The 17554-nt window shown below is 38.6% G+C and overlaps 3 protein-coding genes across 4 annotated transcripts; 2 read left to right on the plus strand and 1 right to left on the minus strand.

Annotated features, from left to right (window-relative positions):
- Positions 1–254: 254 nt before the first annotated feature.
- Positions 255–1163, plus strand: LOC108147708. Its single transcript, XM_017274432.2, has one exon. It carries the CDS (start codon positions 292–294, stop codon positions 1024–1026), a length of 735 nt encoding a protein of 244 aa, XP_017129921.1. The 5' UTR covers positions 255–291; the 3' UTR covers positions 1027–1163.
- LOC108147707 lies at positions 1130–14758 on the minus strand. 2 transcript variants are annotated; one of them, XM_017274430.2, is made up of 6 exons: positions 14444–14758; positions 7392–7486; positions 6740–7331; positions 6033–6183; positions 1433–1549; positions 1130–1363 (listed from the first exon to the last, which is right to left on the minus strand). In XM_017274430.2, the coding sequence occupies exons 2-6, from the start codon at positions 7443–7445 to the stop codon at positions 1246–1248; spliced, it is 1032 nt and encodes a 343-aa protein (XP_017129919.1). In that variant the 5' UTR covers positions 7446–7486; positions 14444–14758; the 3' UTR covers positions 1130–1245. The 2 variants fall into 2 exon arrangements, with proteins under 2 accessions (XP_017129919.1, XP_017129920.1); XM_017274431.2 differs by lacking the exons at positions 1130–1363; positions 1433–1549 and adding an exon at positions 5286–5599.
- On the plus strand, positions 2295–4891 carry LOC108147705. Its single transcript, XM_017274428.2, has 2 exons — positions 2295–2515; positions 2898–4891. Exons 1-2 carry the CDS (start codon positions 2305–2307, stop codon positions 4889–4891), a joined length of 2205 nt encoding a protein of 734 aa, XP_017129917.1. The 5' UTR covers positions 2295–2304.
- Positions 14759–17554: the final 2796 nt, after the last annotated feature.

Raw genomic sequence — 17554 nt, forward strand, 5'->3', positions numbered from 1 at the left:
TAAATAATCATATTCGCTTCAAAAAAACACATGCGTAACTAATTGAAGTTGAAAATCCCTAGATGTTAGGAGAGACCTCCGAGATGTTAATGTGAACTTTAAGTTTAAATAATTGGAATCCCTTCATAAAATGAGATCTAATAAATTCCAGAGACTGGGAACTCATTGACTTTTCTAGCACCTGATTCCCAGTCGTCGTTCGAATCGCAGCCGAATCTCAAAATTTTGTTGTTCTTTTTTGTTTCTATAACGCAAGTTTTCCCGCTTAAGAATCCCGATTTAAAGGCGACGATGTCGAAGCACCAGCATTTGATGGACAGGGACCAACTGGCGGCCATTGCAAAGGAAGAGGCGCGTCGCAAACGGGCCGAAATGCGTTGGAGTTATGGGAACAAGTTCTCCAGCATAAATCTGACCAAGATGCGCCAGAAGAAGGAGGGTGGTACCAGTGGCGATTTGGCTGTGACCAAAGCATCGGCAGTGGATACCCCCTTGGAAGTGGAGGCCGCGCCGTCCAAGGATACGGACATGGCATTGCGACGGATTGCCTCGAGCTTTGCCCATGTCAGGGATTCGGTGAGTGGCAATTTTGCCGCCTTGCCGCCGGAGGAGAGTGAGGAAGATGCTGGCGAGGAGCGTGCTGAGGTCCTTATTTGCAGTCAGGCGATGCCGATGCAGATGCCAATGCCGATGCCGATGCCGATGACGATGCCTTTACCATCTGACCACTCCTCGACGGCAGTCGAACCAGTGGCAATGGCTAACGAGCCACTGGAGGATGTGCTTTCCCAGCAGCACGATTCCTTGAAGTTAACCGAAATAGTGCCGGATCCGTTGCAGCTCGAGTCCCGGGCCACCGAACGTTGGCAACAGCTGGGCAGTACGGTCTCCGCCTTGTTTCGGGCACGACGATATATCGACAGTCCGGAGACCCCGATGGCACAGATGCGACGCCTGCGGGAGCAACGCGAGCTCCTCGAGGCCTTTACCCGGCCCTTTCTGTTCGAGGCTCACAAGCGGGACTAGCTATAGAGCCCTTTCCCTCCCCCCTCTCCCCCCTCATTTAAATTCGAAACCCCCCGTTAAGCCAACCCCGAGCCATTGAAATTCGAGCAGAGTAGCTCCTGTGTTGTAAATCAAATTGAATTCATTTCGCAGATTGATGTGTATCTTTGTGTAATCCTCCTGGGGGGCAATGGGTGGGCAGCACAGCTGTAGTTCGTAGTCCGGAATCCATGGGCCGGACTAGTAACAGCGGCACCTGTCGCGCGGACACTCCGATTCGTAATTGAGGCACTTATCCATGCAGTAGGTATCGGCTCCTTCCTGGCCAGCCAACTCGCCAATGGCCACGCACTCCTGACTAGAGTGTCGAATAATAATTAGTAGGGTTTCTATATCTCCAATTTTGGGCTTAAGCATATACACTTACGGACAATGGCAGGCCTCCTCGGGACAATTGGGCGGGTAACGCAGGCAATTGATCTCGCACCAGTTGTCAATGCCGGGCAAAGATCGGAAGGCCGGGGCACCCAGGCACTTCTGGTCACTAAAAGTACAAAGAATAACCCAATAACAAAGGTTCCAGATCAAGGGGAATATGCTAAAGTACATAATAGCTTTTATAATCGTACTCTCACCTTCCGATTAAAAGATATTTCTAACAAATCAAGTCCCAATTAAATAAGGTCTTTAAACTAAATAAGAAATGCATACGTATACATATATGAGTGAAGTCCCTAACGTCAATGCCTTTTTTCTGATCCATACATTTTACATGTCATATAATTAGATAGTAGATAAACATAACTACCCCATTAACCAGTACCCCAGTATTCATTCTTAGCTCAAAAACATTCTTAGTTCTATTGAATATGATTTTAATCTTTCAATGGCCCTTATTTATGTTTATTTTTGTTTATATATTCAATGGCACTAAGGATTCCTCAAAGGCGATAATGGAGTAGGGTACCCTAAATTCCCATCTGCTGTACATTATAAATTGGTTGTGTTAGATTGATTGGTTGAGTTCCAAATTGAACCACACGTATGCTAGTTTAGTGTTTCCGACAAATCAAAACTGAACCTAATTCAACCTACATTTTCAAATCACAGTAGCTCTTAATTTGACACTTAAACTGACAGTCTGTTTTATTCCAGCATGGACATCATCTGAGCTCCTGTCTTTACGTTGTTTATTTCACCAGTCAGTCAGCTAATACAGTTAATCAAGGCATATCATATCACATTGAATCACATCACAACATTTCGGGCCAACAGTATCCAAAGTGTCGACGGCACGAGATGAATATGAATCGCAACCGCCTCAACCAGATGCGGCAATTGGATCGGGGTAACGAGGGCCTCCAGCAGGTCATACAAATGCAGGCAACCGCCGGAGGAACCCAGGCACAACTTGGAAACCAGGGTCAGGGTCAATCTTCGACTGGTCAAACAGTGCGGCGCAAGACGACCTACACACGGACTGAGTTGCTGTCCCGCGGCCTGTCCACCGGTGAGTAAAGCCTCGGGATTATACCCATAAATAAAATAAATATAATAAATGGAATATGAATGCAATAACGCCTGTGGGCGTTAGTGACTGAGGGTATAAAAACAGACATCTTTTAAAATAAAAAAAAAATATAAAAAACTAAAAAAAAGGCTTCCTGATCAAGCATAAAAACAATATTTTTATCCAGTCAACCATACTTAAGAATTTCTTTTTATGTTGTAATATTTAAAATAAGAACTGCAATAAAGTCTGCTAGGGGTTATTGCACTTTCAAAGGCGTTTTTATTTTAGTGCATGCACCCAAAAAGACTGCTTTCAAATCTCTTGAGATTTCTGTTTAAACCCTTATGATACAATATCCAAAAATATCTTCTTATTTCAGTTCAAAAGTCCATGCCCTTAAACCAAACGTCACCAAGACCACGACATCCACAGCCACCGAAGGATGTCTTTCCGACCACTCCCTTGAGTCAAAGTACCAATGTAACCAATTTAAACAGCACTCCGCGAATGCAACGAAGTTTTCTGCCACGGGTGGCCAGATTACCGGCCAAGTTGGATAAATCGCCAACTAAGATACCGAATCGCTTGAGTCGGGAGATTGAAGGTAAACTAGAGCAGTCGCAAATTCCTATATGCAGTCAGAAAACTGCACATTTGGTGAATACACCACATGGCAGTGACAGCAGTAGTCCGGCTCGAAGGACCATTAGGACCAATGAGGTTGTTGAAGAGGAATTCCTTAGTGGCAACAGTAGCGCCTCGGAACGTTGCAAGATCAAGTTGGCCAAGGCCATACGCTTACCGGATGACCAGAACAAGAGTTTCGTCTATTTGTGCAAGCCGGTTAAGAAGGTCAAGGAGTTACTCACTGCCCGAAGATTGCGCAATAGCTGTGATCTCTTAAACCAGACGAAAGGTGAGGATTTTGCCCTGGAGGAGGACTCCGTGAAGCTGCCATTTGCTGTTTACGAGGATGCTTTGCACAGCAAAAATGATGGCGATGACTTTACTCTCTCACCCCTCGAGGGATTGGCCCAGTCTTCGAGTAGCACCAGTCAGTTGGACACGCCCACCATTGAGGCCGTGAAGCAACGCCATCGGCTGTTGGAGACCAGGACGTCGGTGAGCACTCAGGAGCGTCTGAGGGCCCAATTGCAGGAGGTGCGCCAGAGGCAGCGACATTTGCGCCAGCTGGAACAGGACCAGCGGTACAAGGAGCAGCGCCAGCTGGAATTGGATCAGGTTTGCCAGAATCTACCCACTTTGCAGCATGAGATCCGCATGCTTCAACAACTGGGTGAGAGATTGGAGGCCACACTGCGAGTGTCCAATATACCCAAGCCCCTGACACCCAAGCACTCCTCCACCGTGTTCTATACCCCTCGTTCGAGTCCCTATATGCCGGATGAACTGCCTATCACCAAATTGGGTTGCCTTCGGGTGGAACAGATTCTTGTGGTACAGCTCAAGGCCAGAATCACGGCCACGGCTTACAGGTTTGGTTTATTGCAAGAGTTCCGCATTGAGACGAAGACCCTGAATGAACTAAAGAAGGCAGATGATCTGCAATGTTTCTATTTACCAGCTCCCAGGGAGGAACCACCATTGGCCAGCTTGAAAGAAACCGATGCCGATGTCGAAACCGAATCGGAAACCGATCCTCTTCAGTGCACTAATTTCCGAAAGCTAAGGGAGAATCCAAATGTTCTGCTGCAGCAACTAAGACATCTAAATGCGGGATCGGGCAGACCCTTCAATATACTCGATCAGGACACCATGTTCTTCAACAGTCTGGTCTTTGCGGAGTCGAAAACATTGGGTGCCCACGTACGGGAGGAACTGGAAATGGCCACGCGAGAGTCGGGAGGCGGCGGTGGGGGAACCATTGCCAATTATGGCGGAGCCATCGCCTATTCACGCCTCTCGGTGCGGGATCGTCCATTTCTGGAGCGGCCATCACCGGATCGGGGGGATCAACTGCAGCCGAGACTACCTCGAAGTCGTAGCCAAGTTCACAGCACCACGCAAACGGAACTTGAGTCGCCCAGACCAAAAGCGAAAAACCTCCTCGAACCGGTAACCGAAATCAGTTCACCCGATTATACACCGTTTCCCAGTCCCAGGCTCACAAAGCGAAAGAAAGTGAAAGGACTGAAGATGAAGGCTTGCACGCAGGAAACCCGGGAACCTGATCCCAAGCCGAAAAAGACCAGGATGGTCGTACGTCGTGTGGCGCCCGAGTCGCCAATTCAAAGTCGCATAGAGCCCAAGGTGCGGATGCAGTTGCTCAAAACCGTGCTTGTGGGAACGGTCCAGGTTGCTGTTATTCTAGTTCTCATCATGGCCTTTTCGTATCCGGATGTGAGCTGCTAAATTGCCGAACAAATTAAAGTTAACAAACACGCTACTCAAAATTTTTCAAACTGTGCGATTGCTGTAAGACTTCGGACACCAAACAGAAAATAGCTAATACAGATAACAGCTATAAAAGCAAATAACAGAAGAAGCAGAAGATGCAGAAAATGCCGAATCGATCAACAGAATCCCTCATAACCGATTCGCCTTTCGAGTTCACACATGGATTTTCCAATTTATTGTTTTCTTACTGGGCCCAAAGCGAGGCCAATGTTAATAAAAATTTCATGTGCAATGCGAATCGTTTATGCCCCAGCACCATAACCGATTCGATTCCGTATCAGTTAAGCAAAGCGGTTAAGCAAAACAATATAAATGATTTATATCGGTTTTATGTTTATTTAAGCATTTATTTATATACAGCAGTGTTTATGTGTATGCGTGTGTGTGTGTACCATAACCGTTTAAGGACTTAAAAACTTATGTAGTCGAAAAATTTACCTTTACCCGTTTCGTTATGAAAAACTTTGGCCCGATTTCCAGGCGGGAATCCAGCCGGATGAGTTTTAATTTTTGGTGGCAGTTTCAACTAGGCTAAAAAAAGCGCTTTCAAAGCTGTTTTCGAGCGAGTAGCGGGTAAGCGGTTTTTAAGCGGGTATCGGGTAAGCTGTTTAGCGGGTAAGCGGTTAAGCCTTGCCTCGTTTGCGCGCATGCCGCGTGGCATTTCTAAAAACCAAAGCAAGTGTTAAAATTGTGCTCGCTTATCTCTCTTTACAAAAAAAACTTACTTCGTTAGAGAAAGTACATTGAAATCGTTAAATTAAAGCGCAAGCGTTAATTAAGTATCGGGAAAAGTAAAGTTTTTAAAACAGTGAGTATATACATACATAGAGAACTAAAAAATAACAACAGAAGAATCTAATAAGTGTGCAAGAACTTGTTCTTTTCCACTCATAAAGAATGGAATGAAAAAATCTGAGAGAAATGAAGGGTAAGCGCAAAAGAGATTTATAAAATAACACCTCAAAGCCGAAAATTAAGAAAGTGTGTAAAATAGAAAGTTAGAGAAAATCTAAGATTAGCCCACGTTACCGAATTGGAATAATGCAACTAAAGAAAAAGATAGTAATCCGATTTTCAGATTTAACGCCCTACTTACCGCACAATAAGTGGAAAGATATTGTTGTCTTCCGGTGCCCGATAATCCCGATAATATAGCAGATATGGTGACTTGTTGTTCACGAAGATCGGCGGAACACCTCCTCCAGTGTTCGAGATAATCGCTATATCCGCACAGTTACGGAAAGTTTCTAGGGGTTAAAAATGGTTTTTAGAGTTATAAATTTGCTAGAACAATGAAAATAATTATAAAATTTATAATAAATAATAATAATAATAATAATAAAATAAATAATTATAAAAACTATTTTTGCATATTTAAAATAATCAAATCATTTTGTACTCGTTTGTATATTAAATACGAATTTTTTAGATACATTTATCCTTAAAACATTTTGTGAAATTAATGACCTTAACTATGAAATATTGTTTAATAAATAATTTTGCTTAACGACAACTTTAATGAATTTAATTTTTAGTTTTTATCAAAATGTTTTTAAAAGCTAATAAATATATAAACAAAATTCTTCAGGAATAAAGTAATCATATGGAATAAAGTAATTTTTTCTTGATATACAGAAATGCTCATGTTTTCCAAGTGTTAGCTGTAAATTATATTAATTCTATTAATTTCCAATAAAGAGATTTGTAAAATATATAATAACGAGATTAAAACATTTTCCTACCATATCGGGGTAAAATATAATGTGAAAATTCTTGTTTAAAAATTGAATTTTAATGCCATACCTGCCTTGCCGCATCCGACGGCCTCGGTTCCATTGGCGCAGGTGCCCCACATATTGGCGGTGTAGTAGGTCCATTGGAGGACGCACTGCGTGCAAGTGACATATGGAGGCAATCGCACCCGATATCGGAATATATCCTTCTTCTTGGCGTCGCGTGGTATGAGATATCGGTGCTCCCGACTGCCCGAAATCAGCAACGGATACCGATCGAAACACTGCTGGGTGGCCTCCTGTCGCGGATTGTTGTTCGGGCAGAGGAACATCTCGAAGCGACCATAATGATTGGCCGTCAGTTCCACCTCCACGTCGATTTCCTGACCGGCCGTATAGTATCGGGAGATGATGCCCTTGGCGTATTCCCCGCCAGCTTCGTGGGGCCGTGGGGACTTCACATGATAGGCATCGCCGCAGACACCACACCGTCCACTATTTTTCTCCCACTGAACCGCATAGCCACCGCAAAAGAGCTCGTTATCATTGTAATTAACGGGATTGGGATAGCCAAATCGCCACATGGCATTCCTCGCCGGCGGATCCATCAAACGGCCATGTCCTCGCACCAATATCACCAATTGCAGGAATATAAATCCCAACTGTAAGGTATTAAGGATTAAGTACACCATGGTTACCTTACCGACCCTATAACTACTTACCACACCCACTGGTAGAACGTTCATTTTGTTGGCTGTCAAGTGTCGCATCCACATCCCCGAGTTCCCGATTCCCCGATTCCCTGATTCCCAGATGGCTAGAAAGCAAACAGACATGGAACATGATATAATGCCTCAGACTGGGGGCTTAAAATCGAATGCATTTTATCAACAAACGGGTTTTTGGGCTGACCAAACAGTGGAACTCACTAAATAAACACAGGTTCTTATAAATTACCAATTCTCGCTACTTTTACTGAATTTAGACAAGCTTAGATTAACTTTAAGCTTAAATGTTAAAACATTATAGAATAACTCCAAAGATACAATTTTATACCGAAATTCCCAACTCTTCTTAAAGAGCTGATAAAAAATTAAAAAATTAAATTGATCCAAGCTTTGAATATCGTATGAAAGTCTTAATGTGCTTAGGTTCATTGATTAATTTATTAAAGAATTTTAAATAGTTATATCGAGTAATAATAATTTCTAATAATTTCTAAGTTTTTTTTTTTTGATTAAGTATAAGTATTTAAATTTTATAACCTGAAATATATGTTTTGAGACTTCTATGTTATTACTTAAATTAACAATTTTGTGAACTGACCCCTTATTTTTTTTATCTTATAATAGCAAACCATTTTCAACACTTTTATCCACTGTACGCGGTATTGGTGCATTAACTGCAGACTGCAAGGACGTCCACCTGATCCGCTTTTCGACTTTATGGCCGGTGCCCTTTATAAATAAATTCATGCCCACACACACAATCGCGAAGAGACCCAGACAGACGGGGATAAATGCAAGTATATTTGCCACTTTTTGTTTAAATAACCTTTTTTTTTTTTGCCCTGCTCTCGTTCCCTTTGAGGCTTATCTTTTATGTTAAACATGTTCGCTCGCTTGTCAAGGCGTTAAAAAATGAAGAAAAAAACCTATCAATGGATAGTGTCCCCTCCTTTTTTTTTAATATAGTTTTTTTTTAAGGTTTTTTCAATTTTGAACATTACAATTTTATGGCATCATCTAGTTTACGCGTATTCGAGGGCGGCCGAAAGGGAAATCTGCTGCATAAACGGGTTTACGGCGGGCACTTGAACTTGGTCCGGCCCCCAACAAAATCGAAATACGAAAAATACGAATGCTTTGAGCGACGATTTCTGGGCTAAAAATATATTTATGCAGATGATCGAGTTCGATTCTCATTGAATACCAAGAGATCACTGAAAAAATGAGAGTTTCAAAGATGGGTAAAATTATATAAAAAATTTATTATTGGTCCAAAAAAAAAATATGTCCTAAGTATTTTATTTCCAGCGCTATGTGATTTCCTATTGTTTTACATAAAAATATATCAAACTAAAGATTATTAGATATTTAAAATGTTGTTCAATTGACTAGCAGTTGCTTTATAAGAATTTTTTAAATTTCTCCGAGTGTGCTTTTATTGATTCGCATTCTTAATGACCAGCATTCTAGCATCTGCCTCATCAAGCCATTCTTCGATATAAATGGCTTAAAAACAAATTGATTTGTCCATCGGCGAAAGACCAAAACAAGGCGAGCAGTCTCAAATATATTCAGAAATATTTTAGTAAATATTTTCTTTTTGTCGTTGTTGTTTTTAGCCTTTTGGCCATTGACTCTGTGTGGCAGTAAACTTGGTTATTTAACGAGCCGCAATTATAATTTTTACAGGGTGTTTGGGGGGCATAAGGAAATTGGTTGTAAATGTGATTTTATAACTCATAAATTTATTAATAATATATTGATTTTTTTTTATTTCATTTCAATAAGCAGTTGTCAGCCGAAAATCAAAAAAAATGAAAACCAAATTGGCGAAGAGTTAATAAAACCATACGGTGACTGGTTATTCGATGAGTAAGCCCTCGATTAGTCGTTAATGCGGTTAATTAGAAGTTTCTGTGAGCCAGAAAATGGTTTCTCTTTAACACTTTGGTTGGCAATGTATACAAATTTAAAATAACATTAACCATTAATTTATAATATACAATTCATTTAAGTCAAAGAACAATGTTTGTTTAGAAATTCCTGAGCAAAACATATAAAGTATATTTTAAAGTGCGATTTTTGTGTGTCATTAATTGAATAACGATGTCATTAGTTGAATAAAGGTGGCCTAAAATTATTAATTATTTAATCAACATTTTTTTTATATTTTTGACAAATTTTAAATATTTGATGGCTTTTTGTTCTAGATTTCAGAAAGAAAAACTATTAATTTAAACAATAAATTTTGATTTTAAATGAAGAAATATAATATTAAAAATATGCCAGATATGGTATGTAAAAAAAAAGGAAACTATACAAGGGTTAAGCCTCCTTCGGTTAACCCCTCTCCACCAGATTTCTGCCGACGATGTAATTAGGCATGAGAGCTTGATTTTTAATTGGACCGCCGAAATCAATAATGTGCCAGGTGGAAACTGCTTGGCGTTAAATGAGCGTGCTGCACGACAAAGTTAAAATCGAGGGGGGAAAATGGCATTTACCGACTACCAAAACGGAGTAAATGCTGAGTAAGCAAAAAAGGACGAAAAAAATGGTAGGGAAAAATCAGAGAAAAAAAAAACGTCCTTGCAATAAACCAATAACCACGACCAACAACGTTTATCAAAATTGTCTGGCCATTGTCGATGGCCAAATTAAAATTTTCGAAATTTCCAGTCGGGCGACGATAAATTGAAAACCATGGCAGAAATTAAGTTGTAAATTAACCAAATTGCACAGCCCAGAAAAAAAGGGCAGCAGCCCACCAACACTGTCTGCTGTTTGCTTGTTGTTTTATTTACGTTGCGTGGTGTTTTCATTACGCAATCGAACGCAGGTCTCGACTTAAACGTTTACCCCCTTGAAAAAAACGCAACGAAAGCACTCGAATGAAGTGCAAAAAGAGGAATGTATTTAATGTAGTACATATCACCTTATGCAATCAATGTCTTGTACTTGATGCTTGGGGTTTTAGGGGCGTGACAGTGTCCAAAAAAGTCGAAGTAATAAAGTTGTCCGATGGGCAAGCACACGAAGTGTCAAAAGTCAGACAACGAAAGGGATATTTACATTTAGTAAAATGATGAAGTGCGTTGTGTATAAAAAATAGAAGAAATCCTTAAATAAACTTGAGTTGTAATTAAATGTAAAAGGAAAAAATAACAGTCACAAAATAAAGTTAAACTAAATGGCCTATTAAATAATTAAGAAGCTGTACAAGTTATTTATAATTTTTGGAGATATAATTTCAAGGAGAACATAAAAAAAAAACCTTCTATAAAATAATACAAAATTAATATTTTATTCACATAAACATCACAAAAAACAAAAACAATACCAAGTCACCAAAAAGAAGCTTAAATGTTTTTCATACATTATTTTTCTTCCGTTTGCCAAATTAAACAATTCGATTTTTTGGGTACTCTATTAATATGGCGCCCGACAAAAATGAGTAATCAAATTTATAGATAAACGAACAATTCAGAAGCCCACACAAAAGAAGAACCCGACGAATGGGCGACATAAATAAATCACAAATAATGATATCGATACGCATAATAATAACAATCATCATCATCATCATCATCATCATCATCATCATCATCATCAATATTTTTGTACAAGTCACGATTCTGTAAGCGGCATGACAAATTGATCATCCGGCACCCCTTTTGTCCCTCGTCTTCCCCAAAAATGTGTTAAGACGCCTTTTTGGAGGTCGCCCGCAAAACATTCAACTGATTTGCAAACTGGAACTGTCGAATGTAAATCGGTTTATAAAACCAATTTTTTTTTTGTTCTAGCATTTCTCCGTCTTAATTGCCATCCGAAAGAACACTAATTGGTTGCGGGAGCGGTTGGTTTTTGGAATTGGCACAAAGAAATAAATCTATAGCGATGGGCAGACTATTTTGTATACGAAATTTGTTTACAGCGCATTTCTTGTTCTGGCTAATGGCTCCCTGATAGCCCTATTTTATGCGTTTATACATAAATAAAACATAAATTAGTTTAACACACCTGTAAGTGTCTGTCAAGTTGTGGGCGATGGAAACATGTCCATACAGGGGTGAAAAAATATTGAGTTTTGCAGTGGTTTCTGTTATTATAGTGATTAACCAAAACATACAGAAATTACTTAATCTGTAATGCTCGTTAATTTATTATAATCGTTGTATTTTCTTTTGTAAATTTTAAAAGTTTTTTTTTAATTTTTGTCAAATTTTATTATATATATAAATTTAACTTAATCATTTAATTTTCTCTCCTTTTTGATGTCTATTTATATTTGTTGCCAATTTAAATTACACTTTCCTTTTGTTTGCTAAAATATTGTGGTTTTTGGTCTAATATTGAAATATTTAAGCATAGTAAAAACCAAGTTTATTCAATGCATAACTAACTTTAAATGTAAAGTAATAACTTGAGAGGTTCTTTAAGGACTTCCCTACATATTTCACTCATTTATCGACATCCCTAAGTCTAATTTAATTTTCTTTTTGTGTACGACTTCACTGATAGATTGAGGTGATCACAGTTCGAAGAGTTTGGGGGTCCCATCGGGTTTATGGGGTGTCCAATTCAATGGCCCGGACTTTTCACGGATTTCAATCACGTAAGCAAACATGCAAAGCATGGAGCATCAAACATGCGTAAATTTTATAATCAAGACAGGGCTTCAATTGATCGGTGAATCGATGATCGTTGATCGTTGATCGGACCGAATCAATGCTATATAGCAAGTCGCCGTCAAGGCAAGAAAAATGTGTCATTGTGTCAATTGGATTGTCGTTGTCCAGAAATAAACCGCAAATGAATCAAACGACTTGGCAACGATTGCCGAAAACAAATGGCCCAATTAATGGCTCAGAATCGAGCAGGGGCTCAAATGCTCAAAAGACCGCCCAAATAGTTAGGCAAAATATCCAGTTTGGTTTGAGGCATCGCCGAGATATTTCCGTTTTCAAAATTTCTTTTGTTTAGCGTTGCGCTGGAAATTTATGGCCAAGTGACAGGCGTGAGAACAAGCGTGCCAATCTCTTTTTAAGTCCGACAGAAACAAAAATCTGGTAACTGAAACTGGCTGGCTGTGCATCCTTGCCACTTTTGGTATTTAAAAAGTGTTAATCGAAAGCGAAACCGGGGGTCAGTCAACGTCGTAACGACCCCGGCGAAGGTCAGTTTTGGAATGACAGCGAAGAAGGCTCGCAGAATGATCAGCTGATGGCTATCGAGATCACTTACATATTCCACTGCGCAAAAATCAGCTAAAAATGCTCTGATTTAGGGTATTGTTATAAGAATTTGTTCAAATATCAATTGCTCTTATTTTTACGAAAACAAATCAGCATAATCATAAATAGATTTAAAATTCATGTGGGAATAATTTCAAAACTAGATATAAGGATATCTTCTACTTAACATTAAAGCTGTATAAATAAATTACAGAGCTTACAATGGGAAAGATACTATATTTATTATTAATTCATTTGTAAAACTAATAATTGTTTTTGGAAAAAACAACATGAAGCAAAAAGTCCATTGAACCTAATAGGATAAAAACTTAAAAAAAATGTACAATGTAATTAAAAAAATAATATTATATATATGAATATGTTTATAAAATTAATTCGATTGTATATTCAAGAAAATATCTCTTTCTTTTAAAATAGGTTCCGCATTTTTAAGAATCGGTGTGTTTATACAAATTAATCACTTTCCTAAGCCCTAAAATTAATAAATCGTATGTGCAACTTTTAGATATCTATCGAATTGCATATAAGAAAGTACAACTAATTAAAAGGCCACCTTTTTTGGTAGAAAGTTGCAATGAAAACGAAATTGTCTTGCGCAACAATCGAAATAATTAACTTTTGCTTTCTATCGGGTGGACCCAAAACGTCGAACTCCAAAAACGGAGAGCCACCAACGTGAGGAAAATGATATTGGGCTTGTCTATATGCTATATAGGCTGGCAATACAACGAGGCGATATTTTGAGTCATTGCTCTCTTATTGTTTTGGGTTTTTGGTTTTTGATTTTTGATTTTTGTCTTTTGGTTACTCAGAGCTCATTGAAATGCACGCATAAAACTCGGGGCCCCTCATTCCACTTTTCATAGCGGGTTCTATGGCATTAACTGCACTTGGTCCCCCCTTTTGACCACTCATCCCCTTTTTGGAATGCCGATCAGGTATTTGGCCACTTTTCAGTTCATCGGCGATGGGGCATTGTGGGTTTCTCGGGATATTCGGGGCTAATTCGATTATTTGAATGACAGCTGAGCGACAAAAGGGGAAAAAAAGGAGCTCTCGACACTCAATTGTCGAACAGGTGCAATCGGAATATCGCTGGAAAGTGTCGCTGAACTCCTAATATTTTTTTCAGATACGTTTTCTGAAACGCTTTCTGTTTACTTTTATGTGGAATTATTTTTTTGTGATATAAAAAAGTATTTTGTTTACTTTTATTATTATTATTGTTATGCCCCTGAATTTTAAATGCAGCGAGTCATATAACTATAGTCTCTTTTTTATATACATATTTTTTTGATTATCATATTACTTAAATGTGTCAACCTTGTATGTGTACATTTTTGTGGAAATAAATATAACTCAAATAGATTTAATAGATTTAATTTAGAAAAATTACTTTCATTTAATCTTCTTCTTTTAATTAAAGGAAAAAACATTATATTATAAAACAACCATATATTTAAAAAAACAACGATCAAATAACTTAAGTTAAAAAAATTTACGAACTAAATAAAATTTGAAGCAAATTCATTAATATTATATTTCTGAGTTTACGAAATAAAGCACAATTATTTGGCTCCCAATATTGTTTAAAAATGTTGCAAAATATTTTTGAACTTAATTAACTTTAATTATTATTTCTTGTTACTTCTTTGATCAATTTCATTGTATTTGTCTTTTTAATTAATTTATAAATAATATGTGAACAAAATTCACAGACAAAAGCAGCCACTTAAAAATGTATTTCCACTTATTGTTGACCATAAACTTGAACTTCGAGCAAATTACCTGAATATTTTCGTGTAATTTACGCTGTACTCCGCAAAATAGTTGGCACTTAAAATTGTTCACGCACACACAAAATACAAAAGAAAACTAAAAAAAAATATGCGTTGAGGTATCGGAATGTTAATCGTTGAAGTTTTGAAATTTCTGCAAACTGGAAACAGAGATTTTAAAAATTCTCGAAAAAATCCTGCAAGCCGGCTTGCTTGAGCGTTTTGGGCGGCGGGGGCGTGGCGTTGCGTTACGTTGGTGTGCGTGCGTGTGAGTGTATTGAAGACGCGTGCTTTGCGTTTGCGCAGCGGCAACGTTCTGAGTTCGTTTGCCGCTTGACGATCGAATTTCAACGACTTTTGAGTGCGCGGTACGGCGGCAGAAGGTAAGCAGCGACGCGACAGAGACGCCAGCAGAGGCAGCAACAACAACAATAACAACAACAACAGCAGCAGCAACAACATAAAGACAAAAACAAATACACAAGACTTATACGCTTCCGAGTCCCGTCTTATTATACCACACTTTTTTCAAAGGGTATTAATGGTTTTTAATTATAAAACGCAGATAATGAGATAATTCCGATTCTGCAAAAATGTAATTCATATATCCTTGATCAGCTTAGCCAGGCATTATTGATATCGGTAGCTGTATAATCCGATTAAAATTATAACGATCTTAAATTTGAATTTCGATCTCACGACCTTAGCTTATAGACGTCTTTGGATTGGTCGAGCGGATTTTGCACGATTTCATTGATTTACAAGAAAATTAAATATGGCTTAACTATCTTCGGCTTATTACAATTTTATAAAACTAATTCAACCATAGGCCGAAAGTGTTATCAACCGGTAATACACAGGACAGAATTTTTAATACAATTACAAGTAAAAATATATATATACATATATAATATATTTGTATTAAAATCCGATTTTTATACCATATAACTGCAAGGGTATTTAAACTTCGTCTTGCCAAAGTTAACTTCCTATCTCGTTTTTATTTTAATATTGGCCACGCAGCGTCGCCGTCGACGTCGACGTTGCTGCTGCTGCTGCGCATGCGCAATGCGTTGGTGTTGCTGCGTGTTGTTGCTGCGTGTTGTTGCTGCTGTTGATGTTGCTGCTGCTTTTGATGTTGCTACTGTTGCTTAGTTGGTTATGGTTTTTATTTACTAGGACTTCATTTGTAGCTGCTGTTGATGTTGCTGCTGGCGTGGAAGCAACCTGCAACTTGCAACTGTTGCTGCTGCTGCTGCTGTGGTAAAAATGCCAGATGAAGCCTCAGCGAAGCATCTTTCTTTTCTCTCTCTCTGCCTTACAACATTTTAACCCTTTGCTTATTAATCTTTTTAATTGATACAAAAATAATAATAAGAAAATTAAAAAAAAAATAATGGTAATTTTGTTCCAATTATAAGTAATATTTATTGTAAATTATGTATAACGTTTTTAAACTAAATGTTTTTTTTTTATATGTATGTTCGAAAAAATATTTTGCCATTTGCTATAGTATTAATAGCTTAAATTCTTAATTTGTAAATTTTTATTTCATGTTTTTAATATTTTAATTTTTTTTCAAACAAATTGAATTTAATTCGCATAAGCTATGTTATTTGAAAAAATAATAATATGTTGAATATGGTAAAATTTTTCTTTTTTAATTTATTTATTCATATGTTTTTAAAGAATTCGAGTTGAAGGAATAAGTGTTGAAGGATAAGTCTGCACTACTTGAGATAATTACCCCACCGGGCCATCAGCTGATTAATTGGCTGGGTCTCAAGGGTCTAGACTTTAGAATCGAAGCTATTTCCGTGAGCCAACTCAGCGAAGCCCCCGAGCGAAAATAACCGGAATCAGGGGCGTGGTGGTCGCGGGGAGAAGGGGGGAAACCAAAGTGCAAATAAACTTGTGCTTGAGCTCTTCAATTACCATAAAATATAATACAAAAACCCCTTGAGTTTGGACATTGCTGCTCAAAAAGTACTCTGTCCCTCCATCATTTTCCATTAACAACACCCATGGACTGCGTCTCATTTATGTCACCATCTGTCCAACCAGATTTTGATTTATGTCGTCCACTCTGAGTGCTGAATATGAAATCAATAGATCGATTTCGGGCTCTTTTCGCTTGCAAATTGAAATCGTGACTTGAAGCTTTAGATAAGACACGGCCCAAATGTAATTGGTAGAACAAAAAAAAAAAAAACGTAAGAAAAAATGCCGAAATAGAATACCTTTAAAAACCCATAGCAACTTTTTCTTTGGCACGGTTCAATGAACTGCGATTTTTGAACTGCCCGCCATGATTTTCGTATAACAGTTTTGGGGGAAATTTCCAACAGCTGTTGGGTAAATTGTGTAATATTCTTGGCGAGAGTTTTTCCGGTTGCGCAGGACTGGGAGAATGTCCTAGAAAGAGAGAAAAAGAAAAGAGAAAAGCAAAGAAGCCTGGGAGAATTTACGAGTTGACAGAGAGAATGCCCCTTTTTGGCGAAACTTCTGGCAGCTGGTCGAATTTTGGGATTTAGTCCTGGCTGTGATTCCGGTTTCGTCCTTGTCTGCGGCATGACTTCTCCCCTCTCCTCCCCACCCATTCCCTCTTTCTCTTAGTTTTCCGCTCGTTTTTCCGCCCACCACCACCCACTGAACGATTAGGTAAACAACAGCGGAATGCCGTGCCCAAAATTCAATTTAAAATTTCCACCAAAACTTTAATGCGGAAAATTCCTGCTTTAATTTTTAATTCTCTTGAAATTTATCATTGGCGTTTCTTACATATATAGTGTATATATATATATATTTTTTTTTTTAGCTTTTTATATTTGTATATATATTTTTTGTACATTTATTTTTTGTGTTGCCTTAGCATTAGCATACTTAGCCTGGCCCAAGCACATTACACATACGCACCGCTGGCTCCGCACTTTCACCTCTGCCATGGGCGTAGAGGGGGAAGGGGGGGGTCGTGGGTCAGGTTAGCCAGGGCTGCCTTCATTCACTGGCAATTTACATGCTTTATTCGAGTAATTTAATTGCAAATGTCCCATTAGTGGCAAAGTGAAGAGCCAAAGGGGGTGGTTGGGTGGACTTTTGTATTGTGGGGCCGGGGTAGTCC

This window comes from Drosophila elegans, unplaced genomic scaffold (assembly GCF_018152505.1).
Source record: "Drosophila elegans isolate 14027-0461.03 unplaced genomic scaffold, ASM1815250v1 contig_149, whole genome shotgun sequence".
Taxonomy (NCBI): domain Eukaryota; kingdom Metazoa; phylum Arthropoda; class Insecta; order Diptera; family Drosophilidae; genus Drosophila; species Drosophila elegans.

Bases quoted from the DNA above. Each gene is read 5' to 3' on its own strand.
- LOC108147708 (XM_017274432.2), top strand. From the start codon at position 292: ATGTCGAAGCACCAGCATTTGATGGACAGGGACCAACTGGCGGCCATT.
- LOC108147705 (XM_017274428.2), top strand. From the start codon at position 2,305: ATGAATATGAATCGCAACCGCCTCAACCAGATGCGGCAATTGGATCGG. The intron at 2,516-2,897 runs GTGAGTAAAGCC...TTCTTATTTCAG, and splicing joins GTCCCGCGGCCTGTCCACCG to TTCAAAAGTCCATGCCCTTA.
- LOC108147707 (XM_017274430.2), bottom strand. From the start codon at position 7,445: ATGTGGATGCGACACTTGACAGCCAACAAAATGAACGTTCTACCAGTG. The intron at 7,332-7,391 runs GTAAGTAGTTAT...AATACCTTACAG, and splicing joins ACGTTCTACCAGTGGGTGTG to TTGGGATTTATATTCCTGCA. The intron at 1,550-6,032 runs GTAAGTAGGGCG...TTGTACTTTTAG, and splicing joins ATCTTTCCACTTATTGTGCG to TGACCAGAAGTGCCTGGGTG.